At 41.1% G+C, this 18,316-nt stretch overlaps 1 protein-coding gene across 8 annotated transcripts in view; it reads left to right on the top strand.

Annotated features, from left to right (window-relative positions):
• PHACTR1 (phosphatase and actin regulator 1) overlaps positions 1-18,316 on the top strand; it is a 374,079-nt gene that overhangs the window by 134,167 nt on the left and 221,596 nt on the right. For 7 of the 8 annotated variants that reach the window (XM_050708558.1, XM_050708552.1, XM_050708555.1 and 4 more), the window contains one exon: positions 6,596-6,655. The exons of the other annotated variant lie outside the window; for it this stretch is intronic. In XM_050708558.1, coding sequence (XP_050564515.1) covers positions 6,596-6,655 — 60 coding nt within the window. The remainder of the gene's footprint in view (positions 1-6,595; positions 6,656-18,316) is intronic. 8 annotated transcript variants of the gene reach the window in all.

Here is an 18,316-nt window from a genome sequence, read left to right as displayed (position 1 = left end):
CCATGTCATGAAATTTCAGGTCACTTCATTGATTATGTCTCTTAAAGAATTTGAATTTTTCTTGATCAGCATGAGGAAGAGAAGATTGTAAGGCAGAACATTTACTTGTGCATGTTCAAAGCTCCTAACAAAAATAGAAGTTAACGTGATTTGACACAATTCTTTGCTCTAGCAAAAGTTTTCCTGCCTGAAGGTTTGGCTTGGCACAAAGATGGAGCTGGACTCTTGACTTCTATGGGGCTAATAATTTCCAGAGGAGAGAAGGAAGTGCTTGCAGTATAAGAAAATCTGTAGCAGCTATGTAATCAAAATTGATTTTGCTCTCAATATTTAATACATAATGCGAAAGAAGCCTGCCTCGGAGAAACTCTGGTTCCCATGTCGGTAAACTGAAACGATGAAGACTAATCAGTTTATTCCAATAAGAGAATCAAGATACTTTGCAAAGCCAGATGGACCATGTTTCCTGACCTAGTGAAAATTAATTAATATTTCACACTTCCCCCTTCACTTAAATTTATCCCTCCTATCTCCTGTCACTTTAATGAATGGAACTATCTGAAATGTGTAACTCACCCAATACATTTTGCAATGAGAAAGTTGAGGGTCTCAGGAATATTTGGTGACTTTTTGGTGACTTTCCAAAATCACAGTAATAACTCTGTTTGGTCTCACAAATACCAATACTGTTATTTTCCCAGTTTTCTTCTTTCTCAGCCTCCTTAAACCTGATCAGAAGTGCCATGAATAGCAAGCAGATGTGAGTGGTGGTCACTCTTTCAACTGAGTGCTGAACCCATGAGTTTATTCTATTTTTCTATTTTTTTGAAAATTTGCACTTCAGCCTACTTGTCAAAAGGCTTTTTATCAAAAGACTAAAATATCCTACATTCCACCACATCCATCTCTGCTGTTTTTGTACCACTCTATAAATGTGTGCTGTTTTTTCTCTGTCAATAGCAGTATGTTTCATTCAGTTTATCTTTGCACTTCATCACAGAGCAGCTCAGAATAAAGCTAATACATAGTGTGGCAATAAAATAGCCATGATGCCCTTTAGTTTAAAATCTTTTGTTGGCAGTTAGCCTCTTAAAATGGAGGGAGGAACTTTCTCCTTTCTGTTGTTGGATGTTCCATTTTCCCACAAAATTTACCTGGACTTGAAGTTTTTCCTCTCCATGACCACTGAAGTCTGAGGCAAGTCCTGTTTGACCCTTGCTGGGGTGCCCTATCCCCCTCAGGACATTTGCTGCCACGGTGTTCAGTTGTTCTGGCTTGTTTCCAGTCTCCTTCAGCACCCCTCCTTTTCCTGGGAGTTCTCAGCCTGCACCTGGTATCTGTCCCCTTCTAATTTCTGGAGTGGTAAAGCAAAATACAATTACTTTTAATTTTATCGATCTCTGTTTTTTGTCAGTATGTTGTCCTTACGGAGTTTTAAAGGCACTGCAGTCTTGAATTGTAAAATCTTGTTCTCCTAGGGAAGGGAATACTTGCTTTACAGGTCTTAATGCTGTGCTGTTAAATTCACCCTATTATGGAGTAATCATACCTCTGAGCAGGAATAATCTTCCCTCAATCTAGGAATTGTGCTGTCACTTTCAGCAGTTGTTTTTTATCACTATATCTGGCTGCATTTCCTCTGTAAGCTACATAGGAGTCTGAGCTCACAACCAGCAACCAAAACTGGCAGTAATAACTTAATACTTCTTAGGACAGGCTTTTAATTTACGTCAGGCTTTGACAAAAAAAGTAACCTTGAGATCATTCTAGGCAGACTAGCAGAGAGGTCTGTTATGTTTGTTTTCCTTATTATGTTGAACTCTTCGCTTAGTTGGTTTTGACCTTGTAACCATAACGTGGGGATTCATGTCAGTGCTTGAATTTCACCTGTTTTATTCATGTTTTTGTTGACTTCTCATCATTTGAAGGTTGTTCGTAACACGGTGATATAGTGCTTGCTGGTTGGAGCATTATGCCTTCTTTACACTGCCTGTTTGCAAAACTGAATACTGACTTTGTTCTAGCATGGCTGCTTGTCAAATTAGCTTCTGGTGCTGTCTGTTCCTCTCCCTCTTCCTCTCCATGAATCTTGTATTGAAGACATTCTACAGCCAAGAGCTCCCATGACTGTGTAGATGCCAAGAACATTGGTGAGCCACTTGACAAATGCAATTTGCACCCGCATTATGAAGGCTCTGTGGTTCTGGTTGCACAGTATCAGAAGTACTACCAGAAGAAGAACGGAAATGGCATAGAGGTGGTGAGGATGATGAGAAGTATAGAAAGAACTGTGTAGGAACAACTAATTAGACTAGAAGACTTCAGCCTGCAAAAGATACAGCTGAGAGTAGGTATGATACAGGTATATAAAATCAGAAAAGGGGTGGAAAAGGGGAATAGAGATCAGCACTCCTTTCAGTGTGGGAGCTAAGGGTTGTCAAGTGAAGTTTGAGTGCTGGAGGTTTAAAGCAAACAGAAGCAGGCAGTTCTTCAGTTTGCTGTTAAGCTGTGAAGTTCCTCATCACAGGATGCTGATGCTAAAAATGCATGTTTTCAAGGGAATACTGGAGAAGTTCATGGAAGAGAGACCTATCAAAGGCTATAAAATACAAAAACATTTCCTTTTAGGTGAGGTAATCCCAGAGCTCCACATATTCATGCCTGGAAGAATAGGCAGGGAAAGGATAGTTTCTTGCCTGCTGTGTTCTTAAACTGTCCTGCAGGCCTCTTTTTTTGGCTCCTGTCAAAGCCAGGATACTGGGTGAGATTGCCCTTTGTTCTGACATAGCACTGTTTTTGTTTTTATGCATCACTACAATGACCCTCAGGAATATAAAACACAGAAAGTTTAGCTTCTTTATACAGAATCATGGCAAATACACAGTCAACTTAGCTACAGTTATACTACTACAAACAAAAGCTCATTTTAGGATTTCAAGGAAAAATCTGCTGGATCAAATGTCCTGTTACATAGAAGCTATGAAGCTGAAATTCTTCAGACTGATAAGGTGCGAGGGGTGAGCCCAAATCCTTCAACACTCTTCCCATTTCTGTACTTTGTGAAAGGTAGGCAGTACCATCCCATTTTTTTTTATTTTTTTTTCAAGTAGATGAATATTACAGTATTTGAGTAGCTTGTTTGGTAAGGACCTACAAGATTGGAGACTTGAAATGTTGGGTCAGTACGAGCAGAAGAATTCTCCAGAGTGACTGGGCATGTAGGTCTAGCACACTAAAAAGCTAAGTTTAAAAACAAATCCTAGGGCTTATGATTCAAGTGTCAACTGAATCTACACAGGCATCTTATTTTCCTTGTATCTTTCTACTTAGATACTTGGTCTCTGTCCATACTTAGCTTTCAAGGTTAAGTTTTATCTAGCTGTTAACTTTTCCTAACCCCATTTTACTTGTACACTCATGCATACATCGTAGAATAGTTCTAGTATAGTAGCAGTTTTGCAATGTTTGTGAGACTACTTGGAGATCTGATGGAAATGCTAGAGGTCTTCTACTTAAGTTCAGACTATGATTTCTCAGTTTTGTATGTTGCAGTATTTCTGAATATTAGCCACTGTCCTGCAAACTAAGAGGTGAAAATAAACCAAATATGGGGGGAAAAAAAGGCAAGAAAATATTTCCCCATAAGACAAATCTGAACCACTGACTATTAAAAATACATTGATGTAGAGGGTATCCACTAAAAATCAATTTCTGGTGATGGAATTAATGTTAGCATACTGCTATTTTACATTGTTCCTTATGACAAGTTAGAGTAACCACTAGATTTGCCTCAAATTATTTTATTGCTAGCTGTTCTACTATTCATTAATAATCTGGAACTTCCTGCCATGAAGAAATACTTCAATTTTAGAAAATGTCAAAGGAGTGAAATTTGAAGCAATTCTTTTACAAGAGTTGGTTTTCTACATGGCAGTTGACAAATGGGATAGTTCTTTTTGTACATGGAAGTTAAAACCATTCATGAATATCTCAGGAGTTTATTCTCATTTAGGGCATTTAATTTCCCTAGTCAAATTCAGAGCACTCTTTAAAAATCATAACTTGTTCCATAATCTAGCTGAGGTTTTAAATAGCATATGAATTTATGCATTTCATATACATATGCTCTTCTGTGCTTTAGTATTTAAAAACTGCAGACACAGAATAGGATTGCAAAGGTCATTTATATATAATCTTGTCATAATATACCTTGCAACATGGTGTCAGTCTGGAATTCTGCCTCCACAGTTTCAGCTGGCACAATTATGAGGAGTCATTTGTCTGCCACTGTCAGAGGTGCTAAACTGAATCGCAGCATGATTGTGTTTGCTTCCAGTTAAGTCTACAAAATAAGAAATGAGCTTTGCATCAAAAAAAAAAAATCATTCAAATGACAGAAGTTATCTGTGGCTATACTAGAATTAAAATCAAGACTTCTTGAATCTTTTATCTTTTTTTCCCTTCTTTCCTCTCTGAGTCTGTAGAATTACTCAGGTCTGTAAAGCTAAAGCTACCTGGTTTTGCAGAATCTCAGTTGCTACTGCTGATGCTGCCCTCTGTCTCCTAAAGGGGATTGTAGAGTAGTCTGCAGTTTCTGGAGTTATTTACACTCAATCAATGTGTTTATAAACAGATGATGACTACATTTTATTAAGAGGTAAAATTCTTGGACCTACATAATCTTTATCAATTGAAAGGGTTAAAATTGCTTCTTTTGATGCTAATAACAAAGCTAATACCTATTTTTAAGTAGAGCCTTCACCAGAATTTTTTTCTTATGGAGCTGGTCAGAGGATGGCAGCTGGCAGAGGATGGAGCTGGTCAGAGGATGGCAGTTACAGTGGCTACTGTAAGACTGAAGAGTTGGCTTGTATTTTTCTCTGCAGTGAGAAATCCATTTAAAGCATTTATTGACTGGATTGAAAATGTTAGTCACTTTTCCTTCTTTCAGGAAAAACTAGGTGGAGAAGTGTCCAGATTTAATGTTGCTGTATCTTCGCTATGTGGTTTAATGGCAGAATCATTTTACCTACAGTTTCTGATGGTCTCTAGTCTGTAATTCTAAAATAGTTGCATATGAAGAACAGGAAATAATTATTACACGTCAAAAGCAATGGAAAGACCAGCAATTTTGCTACTTGATCTTAACATGACATTAAGGTGGACATTTTTTTCTTTTACTGTGTATTTCAGAAAATAACTCATTGACTTCAATCACTGTAATCCACAGTGCTCATGGCATGAATATAGTTTTGTTTGTTTGTTTGTTTCCTATAAGCATTCTTAACATGAGTGCATAATTACTCAGGAAAGTGAAGCCATTCAGCTATAGAACAGATACAGCTACACAGCTGTAGTTCTGTACTAAAATCCTGTGGATCTGTAACAGCACGAAAATGAGAAATACATCAGAATCTATTGCAGTGAATTCTAGTCATTTGGAAGATTTCTTAAGAATGCTATCAATAAACCTAAATAGTCTTACTAAAGCTGGGAGTGCAAATGTTTGTCATGCAAACAGTTTTTTTGTTCTTTTTACTTGATGGATGTGTGTGAAATTGAACTCTCACAGTGAATCTTGAATCCCATTATTTCTACAGTACTATCCAAAATAGACAAGTCTCTTATCACTGGAATCTAGCCTAAGAGTGAGAAAGTGGTGCTGTAAATTGCAGTTTAGGTATTTTGAAACAGTTACTGGTATCATTCTGAAAATAACTGACCTCTCTCTTCTGCCCTCTTATGCCAAAATTTACTGATCATCTTTTCTGCCTTTTATTATTAAATTCAAAGATAGCAGAGCAAAAGATAAAAAAACGTATTTGTTTTGCTGAGTAACAAAATGTGTCCAAAGCCAAATAATTCTAGTTCAAAAATATGAAAATCCATGCTTTGTCTCCTTATAGTTGATCTAATTCCAAATGGCACGCTTGCAAAATGCCTGTAACTTATTTTCTGAGTTCATGTTCAAAATCAAACCAAGATGTAGCAGATGAAATCAAGTAACATGTTGATAAGAATAGCAAATGTATGCAATATCTACTCAACTAGGCGGTGCTTGTTCATTCTGTTGGAAATCTCTCTAAGAGTATCAGTACAGATGGCTGTACAACAGGAATATGTTATCTGGGACACTTACCGTCAAAATTTTGTATTTATTCTATACCTCTATCCCATATTGATGATAATAGCAAGATCGTTAAAAAAAAAAGTCTAGATTTCACTGAAGGAAACTTCTACCCACTCATATAGTAGAAGAGAGCTAACACATCATCTTTGCAGATACTAAAAAGCGCGATGAAGACAATAATTTAACCAATTTAGTGCGCTATCCATAAAAATTAAAAGGATCAGGCAAGGTGTTTCATGTGTTGCATGAAACTGTTTTCAGAGTTCGATTATCACATGGGAAGGCGCTTATTCTGCATAGAGCTGAAAACTAATGGGGTCTCAGCTAAACAGTGGAGAAAATGTCTACTCCCATGAACATCCTGTAAGGCTAATGGTTGCTTAGCATCGTTGAAGACAGCTCTGTCTGAAACAGTACTGAGTATAAATATAAATAACTACAGTATTTTCTGATTTTTCAAACCAGGGCAGATGTCTACTTTAGGCATTACTTGCCATGAGCATAAGCGAGTGTCATGCTTGATAGGTAAGTCAAACCAAGAGCAAGCAATAAGCTGGGTTACAAGTTTTTAAATAATAATAATTTAAAAATATATCCACTTAGTTCCTTTGTTTCTTGTGTGTCACTGTAAAAATACTGTAGCTATGATATCATTTTGAGATGTGAACCAGGAAGACAGGTGGATTTTTGATATTGAAAAGAAAAATATTTCCTTTGCTTTTTTATTTTTTAAATAATGGCATTTGAAAATAGTTCTGTTGTATTTTTAAAGGTGCTTTTCTTTTTAAATCCATGCCAGTCTTGAAGTATGATTATCTCAAACAGAACAGTGCTGCTGTTCATCTGGTTCAAAGTACTAGAACATATTCTATCCATTCTTTATATATTCTTAAGGAGCTTTCTTCACCCACACAATTTTTGTGTGCTTCTCATGGGGAAACTTGCTGGAAGATTCAAAGGGATCTCAAAGGGATTGTTCCTGTCCTGGCAGGTAACTGTCAGAGCAGGTATTCACAGCTTCTTGCTTGATAAAAGGAGGAAAATCCTTGACACATGACTGGGGAGAGCAAATGAGAGCCAAGTTCTATAGCATTTATTGCAGTTGCAGCAATAAAAGTGCCCTGTATCTCTTCCTATTGTTCGTTCATGCCTATTTGTGAAATATAAAATACTGAGTATCAGGAATACATCATAAAATGTGAATTACAAAGTAACTCAGGAAGACCAAAGCATCTATATACCTTAGAAATAGCCCCTAGCATGAAATCTGTCTTTATTAATAAATCAGTGGTTTTCCTGAACACGAATTGTAAAGAACAGAAAGGGAGGAATCCTAGGCAAAAATTTTTAATACACGTTGCCTGAAGTTAAGTATTTAAGAGCCATAACTAGTGGGTTGCTTTCTGGAAGTTTTGAGCTGTGACGCTTTCCTCAGATTGATACAGGTGTACAGCTTTAGCTTTTTGTGCCATCCAAAAATTGATTTCCTCAAAACTTGATTCAAAGAAACAGCAGAATGTAGCCTGCAGATGCTACTTACCTAATAGGAAACATAATTTAAGAGTCTGCCGGGCAATGTTTGAAATGACTAGAGGAGTTTCTCATGTGTCATGCTTCAGGACTGCCTCCACTAAGAAAGAAAGAAGGGTGATCGCCGTAGGCGACTCCCTTCTCAGGGGAACGGAGGGCTATATTTGTCGACCTAACCCTACCCGTAGGGAAGTCTGCTGCCTCCCTGGGGCCAGGGTCAGGGACATTACCAGAAAGCTTCCTAACCTGGTTCGCCTGGTTCACCTGGTTCCAGGCTGGCAGAGATGATATTGAAGAGAGAAGCCTGAAGGCTATCAAACGGGACTTTAGGGAACTGGGACGATTAGTAGATGGAGCGGGAGTACAGGTTGTGCTTTCCTCCATCCCTACAGTGGCAGGGAGGGGTACACAGAGGACTCAGCCCACCTGATAAACAGGTGGCTCAGCGGCTGGTGCCAACACAGAAATTTTGGGTTTTTTGACCACGGAGTGCTTTACTCAGCACCTGGCCTGCTAACTGCAGGTGGGTCGCACCTGTCTCAAAGGGGAAAACAGACACTAGCACAAGAGGTGGCAGGGCTCATTGAGAGGGCTTTAAACTAGGTAGGAAGGGGGATGGGGATGGGGAGGGAATAAGGCTCATTAGAGGTGTGCTAGGGAGAACAATGTCAGGGCTGGGGGAGCAGGCAATGGACAAGCTAAAGTGCATCTACACTAATGCGCGCAGCATGGGCAACAAACAGGAGGAGCTGGAAGCCATCATGCAGCAGGCTAGCTATGACTTGGTTGCCATCACTGAAATGTGGTGAGACCACTCCTGTGACCGGAGTGCTGCAATGACTGGCTATAGGCTCTTCAGAAGGGACAGGCAGCACAGAAGGGGTGGTGGTGTGGCTCTCTATATTAGAGAGTGTTTTGATGTTGTGGAACTCGAGGCTGAGACTGGGAACGATAAGGTTGAGTCCCTATGGGTTAGGATCGGCAGGAAGGCCAACAAGGCAAGCATCCTGGTGGGGGTCTGTTACAGACTGCCAAACCAGGATGAGGAGATGGATGAGGAATTCTACAGACAGCTGGCAAAAGTTGCGAAATCATCGGCTCTTGTCCTCATGGGGGACTTCAGCTTCCCAGACATATCCTGGACATGCAATACAGCTCAGAGGAAGCAGTCTAGAAGATTTCTGGAGAGCGTGGAAGATAGCTTCCTGATGCAGCTGGTTAGTGAGCCTACCAGGGGAGGTGCCCCGCTGGACCTTCTGTTCACAAGTAGAGAAGGACTGGTGGGAGATGTGGTGGTCGGGAGCTGTCTTGGGCAGAGTGACCACGAAATGGTAGAGTTCTCTATTCTTGGCAAAGCCAGGAAGGGGACCAGTAAAACCGCTGTCTTGGACTTCCGGAGGGCTGACTTTTAGCTGTTGAGGATGCTGGTTGGCAGAGTCCCTTGGGAGGCAGTTCTGAAGGGCAGAGGAGTCCAGGAAGGCTGGGCACTCTTCAAGAAGGAAATCTTAATGGCTCAGGAGTGGTCTGTCCCCACGTGCCCAAAGACCAGCCAGCGTGGAAGAAGACCAGTCTGGCTGAACAGAGAGTTGTGGCAAGAGCTTAGGAAAAAAAAGAGGGTTTATGATCTTTGGAAGAGAGGGCAGGCCACTCAGAAGGATTATAAGGTTGTTGTAAGGATGTGTAGGGACAAAATTAGAAAGGCCAAAGCTCATCTGGAGCTAAATCTGGCTACTGCTGTTAAAGATAACAGAAAATGTTTTTATAAATACATTAACACAAAAAGGAGGACTGAGGAGAATCTCCATCCTTTGCTGGATGCGGGGGGAAACTTAGTGACGAGAGATGAGGAAAAGGCTGAGGTGCTTAATGCCTTCTTTGCCTCAGTCTTTAGGGGCAAGACCAGTTGTTCTCTGGATACCCAGTACCCTGAGCTGGTGGAAGGGGGTGGGGAGCAGAATGTGGCCTTCACAATCCATGAGGAAATGGTTGGCGACCTGCTACAGCACTTAGGTATACGCAAGTTAATGGGGCCGGATGGGATCCACCCAAGGGTACTGAGAGAACTGGCGGAGGAGCTGGCCAAGCCGCTTTCCATCATTTATCAGCAGTCCTGGCTATCAGGGGAGGTCCCAGTCGACTGGCGGCTAGCAAACGTGACGCCCACCTACAAGAAGCGCCGGAGGGTAGACCCAGGAAACTATAGGCCTGTTAGTTTGACCTCAGTGCCAGGGAAGCTCATGGAGCAGATTATCTTGAGTGTCATCACGCGGCACTTGCAGGACAACCAGGCGATCAGGCCCAGTCAGCATGGGTTTATGAAAGGCAGGTCCTGCTTGACGAACCTGATCTCCTTCTATGACAAAGTGACACGCTTAGTGGATGAGGGAGAGGCTGTGGATCTGGTCTACCTTGACTTCAGTAAGGCTTTGGACACTGTTTCCCACAGCATTCTCCTGAAGAAACTGGCTGCTCATGGCTTGGACTGGCATACGCTTCATTGGGTTAGAAACTGGCTGGGTAGCTGGGCCCAGAGAGTCGTGGTGAATGGAGCTAAATCCAGTTGGAGGCCGGTCACTAGTGGAGTCCCCCAGGGCTCAGTACTGGGGCCAGTTCTCTTTAATATCTTGATCGATGATCTGGATGAGGGGATCGAGTGCACCCTCAGTAAGTTTGCAGATGACACCGAGTTAGGTGCGTGTGTCAATCTGCTCGAGGGTAGGAAGGCTCTGCAGGAGGATCTGGATAGGCTGGACCGATGGGCTGAGGCCAGCTGTATGAAGTTCAACAAGGCCAAGTGCCGGGTCCTGCATCTGGGGCACAACAACCCCAAGCAGTGCTACAGGCTGGGAGATGAGTGGTTAGAAAGCTGCCTGGCAGAGAAGGACCTGGGAGTACTGGTTGATAGTCAGCTGAATATGAGCCAGCAGTGTGCTCAGGTGGCCAAGAAGGCCAACAGCATCCTGGCTTGCATCAGAAGCAGTGTGGCCAGCAGGTCTAGGGAAGTGATTGTCCCCCTGTACTCGGCTCTGGTGAGGCCGCACCTCGAGTACTGTGTTCAGTTTTGGGCCCCTCGCTACAGGAAGGACATCGAGGTTCTCGAGCGAGTCCAGAGAAGGGCAATGAGGCTGGTGAGGGGTCTGGAGAACAAGTCTTATGAGAAGCAGCTGAGGGAGCTGAGATTATTCAGCCTGGAAAAGTGAAGGCTCAGGGGCGACCTTATCGCACGCCACAGGTACCTTAAAGGAGGCTGTAGCGAGGTGGGGATTGGTCTGTTCTCCCACATGCCTGGTGACAGGACGAGGGGGAATGGGCTAAAGTTGCACCAGGGGAGGTTTAGGTTGGATATTAGGAAGAACTTCTTTACTGAAAGGGTTGTTAGGCATTGGAATGGGCTTCCCAGGGAAGTGGTTGAGTCACCATCCCTGGAGGTCTTTGAAAGCCGTTTAGATGTAGAGGTTAGTGATATGGTTTAGTGGAGGACTTGTTAGTGTTAGGTCATAGTTTGGACTAAGTGACCTTGGAGGTCTCTTCCAACCTAGATGATTCTGTGACACTGTAACTAAGAAGGTGCTCACACAGAGGAGATGCGGTAGTTCAACTAACTTTTTTTTTCCATAGGTTAATAAAACTTCTTGAGAATTTGGTCTCCCATTTAAAAACAAAAAGTAAAATAAGCACAATCCACCCACACGCACACCCCAAAAAAATGTTGTGGAAAATGCTATTTTGACATTCTAAATCGCTTTGGGATTTTGACATTTAGGGCGGCAGCAGCAGCACTGAATACTACCTTAGAGAGAGGGGATAAATTAATCTGGAATATATCCAAATGTAAAGTGAAACATTTATTTTATGTTGTTCCACTTGAAAAATGATCTTCCTTATCTCCCTATTCTTCTGTTAGTAGGAAATCATCTCATGCAAATGTTTTCTTCTGCTACCATTATGGCATAAGCAAGTTGAAGTTAATTTCAGGTGTCTCTGGCATTTATTGCCTTCATTACAGAAATGAGAACTTTTCCTGAAACCAGTTGTTCTGGTGAGATGCACTTGAACACTCAGACTCTGAAAAGCCATTATGATTTATACTACCCTTGAAGCATTTAGTCTTGGTTTCTCTTCTTACTTCTTTAGGAATCCTTCACATTTAAAACATAGTTACTATTGGAGATGGTTAAGACAGGCCAACCTCATCCAGTATCCTGACCGAGAATGGCTGTATCACATGCTTTTTGAAGCTTTGGGGGAGTTATCCTTCCCTGCAGACCCACAGAGCAGGAGAATTGCTACCTAACAAATGCTGTGCTTCGTGTGGTGTCAGGGTATGCTGTGCATCCTGTGCTAACACAGCATGTGTGCATAAAACATATAATCCCCTTCTAGGCTTGAATGGAATGCCCATGCGAAGGGTTATCCAGGCTCTTTTTCTACCACCCCCACCCCTCAAGATGTCAGCTGCAGTTGCTGAAAGCTTAGTTGCAGGTTTTACTTGTGCATGTTTTACCAGGACCATGTCTATTCGATGTACCTCAAAACATGCAGGTTCCCATTATCAGCCTGACTGCATGATGGACAAAACTTTTTCCCTTGGTCAGGAGAAATTCCAAAAGTGTCTATTTTGAGGAACATATTTAAGCAAATAACTAAATCATGGCCTGTAGAGGGATAAGTCTCTGAAGAGGGTTACGCATATATCCGTTCTCTGGAACTCTTCTTTTTACTAAGAATAAATTTTATTTATTTTTCAGACTGAAGGTGACGCACAGAAAAGACTCCACAACCATAGGGTTGTAAAGTAGGTATACTTTATTGCAGTGCACCGGGCACACTGGGAATAGCTTCCCTCAAAAAGTGTGCACCTGCCCGGTCGTCTCTCACAATTTTATACATTAATACTGTTACATATTACATGAGCTCTAATACATATTCATTATTTTCCCTGAAAAGGCGGACCTCTTCCAAGTACTCATTTCCATACTCCCCGCCCTTAGCTCCTCTGGTTGCACCTGCACAATGTAGCCTGGTGGTCACGGGCAGGGGTCCTTCAGGATGAAGGCAATGAGGAAGAGGAGGTTAAACTTTTTACCTTTCTGGACTTTGACCTTCTGTTGGACAGTATTTAGGAGTTTTTTGCTTATCTTTGCCTTGTTTCCTGCCAACAAGTTGTTCATCCTTCCCTAACGAGTTGTTCGTTCTTCCCTCATCCATTGGCCTTGAGTGATATCTTCTTTTTACATCTGCTTCTCATAAGGTTTTCATCTACATCCCCTATATTTAGGATATTTTTAGGTTCTCATCTGCATCCCCGATAATTAGGATATTTTTACCATATATGTTCGGATAAGTTTTAGCATCTTCCCCATCTCAAAGGGAGTATCATAATGTTACTTTAAGTGTTGATCTCAGTGTGACGTTTAGTAAGGGACTGTCTCTAACTCAGTGCAGTAAATGTTCATTGCATTTGATTACTGTTAAATTTCCTGCATTATTGCAAACGTACAAGCCTTGGATGCCAGTGTTATTTTCTTCATGTTGTTTCACATTTTAGGTCATGTTCACTGACTTGCCCCTATATAAATTACTAGTTAATCGTCTATATTAAAGAATGTCCCAAGTCCCAATGTGAGGCTGCTCTGCTGGATTCATTAGTCTTTTTTTGAGTCTCAACATAAAATAATCTTGCAATATTCCTATTTATAAGGATGTGAAAATTGTTTTTTAGTTTCTGCACAGGCTTTTAAAATATTTACTCATTTATAGTTTTGTTTGGCAAATTAGGAATTCCTTCCCATGTAACAGCAAGAAATGAACGTTGTTGGTTCTTACCTGTATGTCATAAAGAGGTTACTACCTATATGTTATAAAGAAGTAGCATTTATAATAGTTGGATGTAAAATAATTTCAGCATCAGATACACCAAAGCAGGTATTTTCTTACCCTATGTAAAACAAGTAAAAGGCTGAATTCCATCTCTTTCTGCTTTTAGGTAGTACATTAGCAGGGCTGTAAATAACTATGCAACAAAGCAATACAAATGCTTGAATAGGTAAGATGTAGTGTATACCTGTGAAGACAAGCTTTCTATTCAGCCTTGTCAGCATACCTATTCTACCTGATCATGGGTTGTCCTTGAAAGTATGGGGAGAAGCTGAGTGGTAGTTTACCTTTTAAAGATTTGGGGGGAGTAGGTGGGGTTGTGTATCTTCTTGGAAAAAGTGTTGAAGGGAGGGTCGTGCTTTTTCTTCATAATGTTTAGTGTTGCTGTACATTTGCTAGTAATATAAAAAGCAATACTCATGGCTCAAACCTCTATTGTTTATGTCATACTTAACCTTTGTGTCAGTTTGTAAGCACTAGCATGCTTATAGGTAGACTTTTAGACCTTGGGCTTTTTCATGTGGGAATGCTGATCCAGCATTCAAGGCCAGAGTCTTTGTGCTAGCTCCTGTGCTCTAGAGGGGAACGTAGCAGCCAGGTGTTAGGTCCTGAGTGTAATGTCATTCCTTGTGCATGTGAAATCAAATCTGGAAAGCAAGTGATGTAAAAAAACTATTCCACCAGCTATTCCCCCTTCCTGCTCTTTTTCTTAAATAACCCAAGCTGTGCTTCTGTTTCTTCATAGGTGCTAGTGCTGCACTTGTTGGCAGCTATTTCACCCTAATCTGGCTGCTCAAAACAGAGCCTACACATGCAAAGGCTATTGGCTTTCAAATCCTTCTTCCCATCAGGGGACCAGCAGGGTCTCAGGTGAGCAGATTACTGTTCTTCCTCAGTAGTCTGTCATATAAATTCGCACTGTACAGTAAAGGAAAATGGGATCTTCCCCTCCCCTCTCATAATGTATCAAGAGGCATAGCATGCTAACTGGTATCTTTCCACCTCTATAAAAGAGGAATGTAATGGCTGTTACAAGGAATAGAAGGTAAGGATGTTTTATGTCCCTTTAGTTGAATGAAAAACAAAACAAAAATATAACATTATTAGAATCATAGAATCATAAAGGTTGGAAAAGACTTCAAATATCATATGGTCCAACCATTCCCCTACCACCAATATCACGCACTATACCACGTCCCTAAGCACCATGTCCAACCTTTCCTTGAACACCCCCAGGGACAGTGATGTCACCACCTCCCTGGGCGACCTGTTCCAATGCCTGACTACTCTTTCTGAGAAGAAATGTCTCCTAATTTCCAACCTGAACCTCCCCTGGTGCAACTTGAAGCCATTCCCTCTAGTCCTATCACTAGTTATGTGCGTGAAGAGGTCAACCCCCAGCTCCCCACAACTTCCTTTCAGGTAGCTGCAGAGAGCAATAAGGTCTCCCCTGAGCCTCTTCTTCTCCAGACTAAATTAGAAATTGCTTGAAGACTGGGGAAATCTGACAAGGCATAGTAACTGGAAAGATGAAATATTCCCACTTTAATGCAGAAACAAGATTATATAGGCCTAGTGTAGCACTGACCATGCCAACTGGATGCATAGTTTTTTGTGGGGATGGGACACAAAACACCTAAAAGTTTTCTAAGCAGAAGTGGTAACTGTGCTGTCTTGTTTCAGTAGTTCTGCAGAAACTCATCCTCAATGGCTTTAAAAAGAAAAAAGAGGAAAACATATCAGGCAAACTAGAAGAAAACATCATGACAGATTGGCTTAAGTTTAATGGGTTATTGAGAAACTCCTGTGGTAGTTATCACATCTTCAAAATTACTGAAATACAAACCCTATTATTATTTCAGTAACTCTTGCAGGAAGCAGGTCTTAATTTTTCAATGGTGCACCAGTGAAATAGCAAAAACTATTAAACCCTCACTTCCTTTAAATCCTGCCAAAGAAACCTCAGATGCTTTGGAGAAATTGGCCTTTTAAACTTATAGCAAAAAAACAGTCACTGGAAATTGGCCTCTAGTTCCGTACACATTACATTTGTTATGAATCAGTCCCTAGTAATTTCATTTTTAAGATGGTAAAAATGCTGCTATAATGTGATGCTTTAAAAAAATAAAATAAAATAAAGAATCCTGTTATGTGGAAATGGCATTGGGGTGAATGCTGTGCTCAGCCAGACTTTTTTCATGACTTCCCACCAGTGCAGTAACATGTTTGAATGAAGTCCTAAAGAATCCAGCAAGTTCCTCATAAAAAGCCATCAGTCTTTAATATATCACCTGAACCCAGTGTAATGTCCCTTTCCGCTAGTCTATGTGCCTGCATAATATAAAAGAAAAAGTTTCTTTTCTTTCTCCCCAAAAGCATACATTCATGCAGTCCTTCCCATTCTTGAGATATGGCCACTGTTTTGCGGTGTTTTTCTGATTGCAGGTATGCAGATGGAGAAAACAGGGTTGCAGCAACGGGGCAGAGATCAGGACAGGTGCGAGAGCTTTCTCATTTCTGCTTCTGTTGTGAATAAGAATAGCGTATTTCTGTGACAGCCCATCAGCAGTCGGGATACTTGGTTGTCTTTCTACTGCGGGTAGTAAGCAAAGGAAATTAATAGGAAACAGTTTTCCCCACTCTGAAAACACCTCTCTGTTACTCAGTGACACAAAGCCCATGCGTCTTAAAACAAACAAACAAAAAAACACACAACCTTTCCTTTTTTAGTAGAGAATCTTTTCCTCTATGTTGTTGTATCCCTGCATAACCTCTTCCAAACCCAGAAGTCCACAAGCTAAGTAGTTTACCATCTCAGTGATGACCCCTGAAGGGCCTTCTGCCCGCTGGGAGGCAGCAGACTGGCTCTGCCCCTCAGGCTGCTACCTGCTGTGGGTTGAGGGCCTGTGCAACAGCGGCTGAAATGCCCCAGATTTATTGGGACTAACTACAAGGCCCAACCCTCATGCATCCCAAAGTACATAAGAAAATCTAGGAAGGATTTCTCACTGCTGAGAGAAGCTTGAAAAGGCTCCCCTTCCCCACAAACTAACAGCCAGCAGCATGAATTCCAAATTAGATTGTTTTAGCATAGATTTTTTCGTTGAAGTCCTGAACCCTTTTTTTCCCCCCTCTCCTCCCTTCAACATATTGTGTTGTAACCCTAGGAGTTACTCCTGTTTAATATTTCTGTAGCAAGGGATAGAATGACATCCCCAGAATCAAATATCTCCTCTAAATAACCTAGCAGAGATGTTGCTTCTGTTGGGATTTGCATTCATTTTGCAGTGGCTCCTGGGATAATGGGAAGGCCCAGCAGAGCTCTAGATATGTGAGGAAAAGGACAGTTTGGACAGGATTCATGTCTCCTAACAAGGGGTATGTTCAAGGGAGGTATCTAAATCTGAGCTAATCCTCTTAGGCCCCATTTACAAACAAAAGAACTTAAGAGGCACTTTAAAGCTTGAAAGGAGCAATTCATTTTCCGTATTGTACTGGTTACTGTAGGGGGAGATCGGCTGCTGTCCTCTTGTTCTCCACTGACTTTAAAGGGAACTTGCAATGACTACCTCAGATGGAAATGTCTGTGCTGCATTGTGTTCATGTGGTGAAACGAATACATGCACAAAAGTATTTCTATCTTTGTAACTCTACCTTACAACTGTTACTGAATTGTTTGGGATTTGTCTTACTGTGAGGGAAAGTGTAATGTGGTCTTCTGGCTGAAATTTAGTTTAAGAATGCTCTACTCCTGCTGCACGTACAAAACGGGGTCCTAACCTGTGACCTGAGTTATCTACTCATCTAGTGGCCTAACAGTGGCTACTAACCTTCCAGAAATCAGACTGTGGCAAACACTTACACTGAACTAGTTAAGTATCTTCCATGTTTATTTTCTTTTTTTGAAGCAAACAAAACTACAAGTATATTTTATATAACACCTAGAATAAAAGACTGCAGGATTAGATGGCTTTCTCTTTTTTCAGTTAAAATTAACTACTTCCAAGGAAATCTCTCTTAGCTGTTAGGATTAGGATTTTTCTTAGCTGTTTACTCTGAATCAAACTGTTGCCTTGTAAATAAAATGCAATAAAACAAAAAGATGCAAGTGTGGTGGTCATGCAGAGCTTGATCAAAGTTAGCCTGACACCCATGCAGCTGTATATGTCCCTGTGATGAAAACAGACTGCCTACACTCAGCTGGATTGCGTAGGGTCCTTTTCCGCTCCAGACCTTCAAAATCTGAAGACTGAGAACAAATAGAAAGCTTTGTCTTTCTCCTGTACTTCAGAACGGTTCTTCAGTGAGAGGAAGGACGAAAGGAGTTACTATACACTGTTTTTTCTTCTGTTCTGCAATGGATACTGTCCATGTTGCAGGCTTTATTTGACTAAAAAGTGTGCATGTTTGTTTGACATGATATTCTAAAACAATTGGCTGTTTCAAGGTGGGAAATAATACTATTTCATTGTGTTCTTCAAAATGTGTTTCCAGAACAAAGCATTCTCTTGCTTTGACAATTCACTAAGACCCACACTTCCAATTGTCCAGTATGTGAAACTGTGAAAGAGCATTGCAATTCTTCCAAGTTAAAGCTTTCCTGAGTAAAAAGGTAAACAGTTTTAGGATCTCTAATACATGCTGCTACAGGGATGGAAGAAGCTCCAAGTTCTGACTGGCTAAGCACATTAAGTGGCAGCATATTTTCTTCCAACAGTTTGAAGACTGGCATAGTTCACAACCTGGAGCAACAAGAAGATAAAAGTCATTTTTAGTGAT

Source organism: Cygnus atratus, chromosome 2, assembly GCF_013377495.2.
Source record: "Cygnus atratus isolate AKBS03 ecotype Queensland, Australia chromosome 2, CAtr_DNAZoo_HiC_assembly, whole genome shotgun sequence".
Lineage (NCBI taxonomy): Eukaryota > Metazoa > Chordata > Aves > Anseriformes > Anatidae > Cygnus > Cygnus atratus.
Note: the sequence above shows the minus strand (reverse complement) of the source record. Positions and strands in the feature narration are given on the sequence as shown.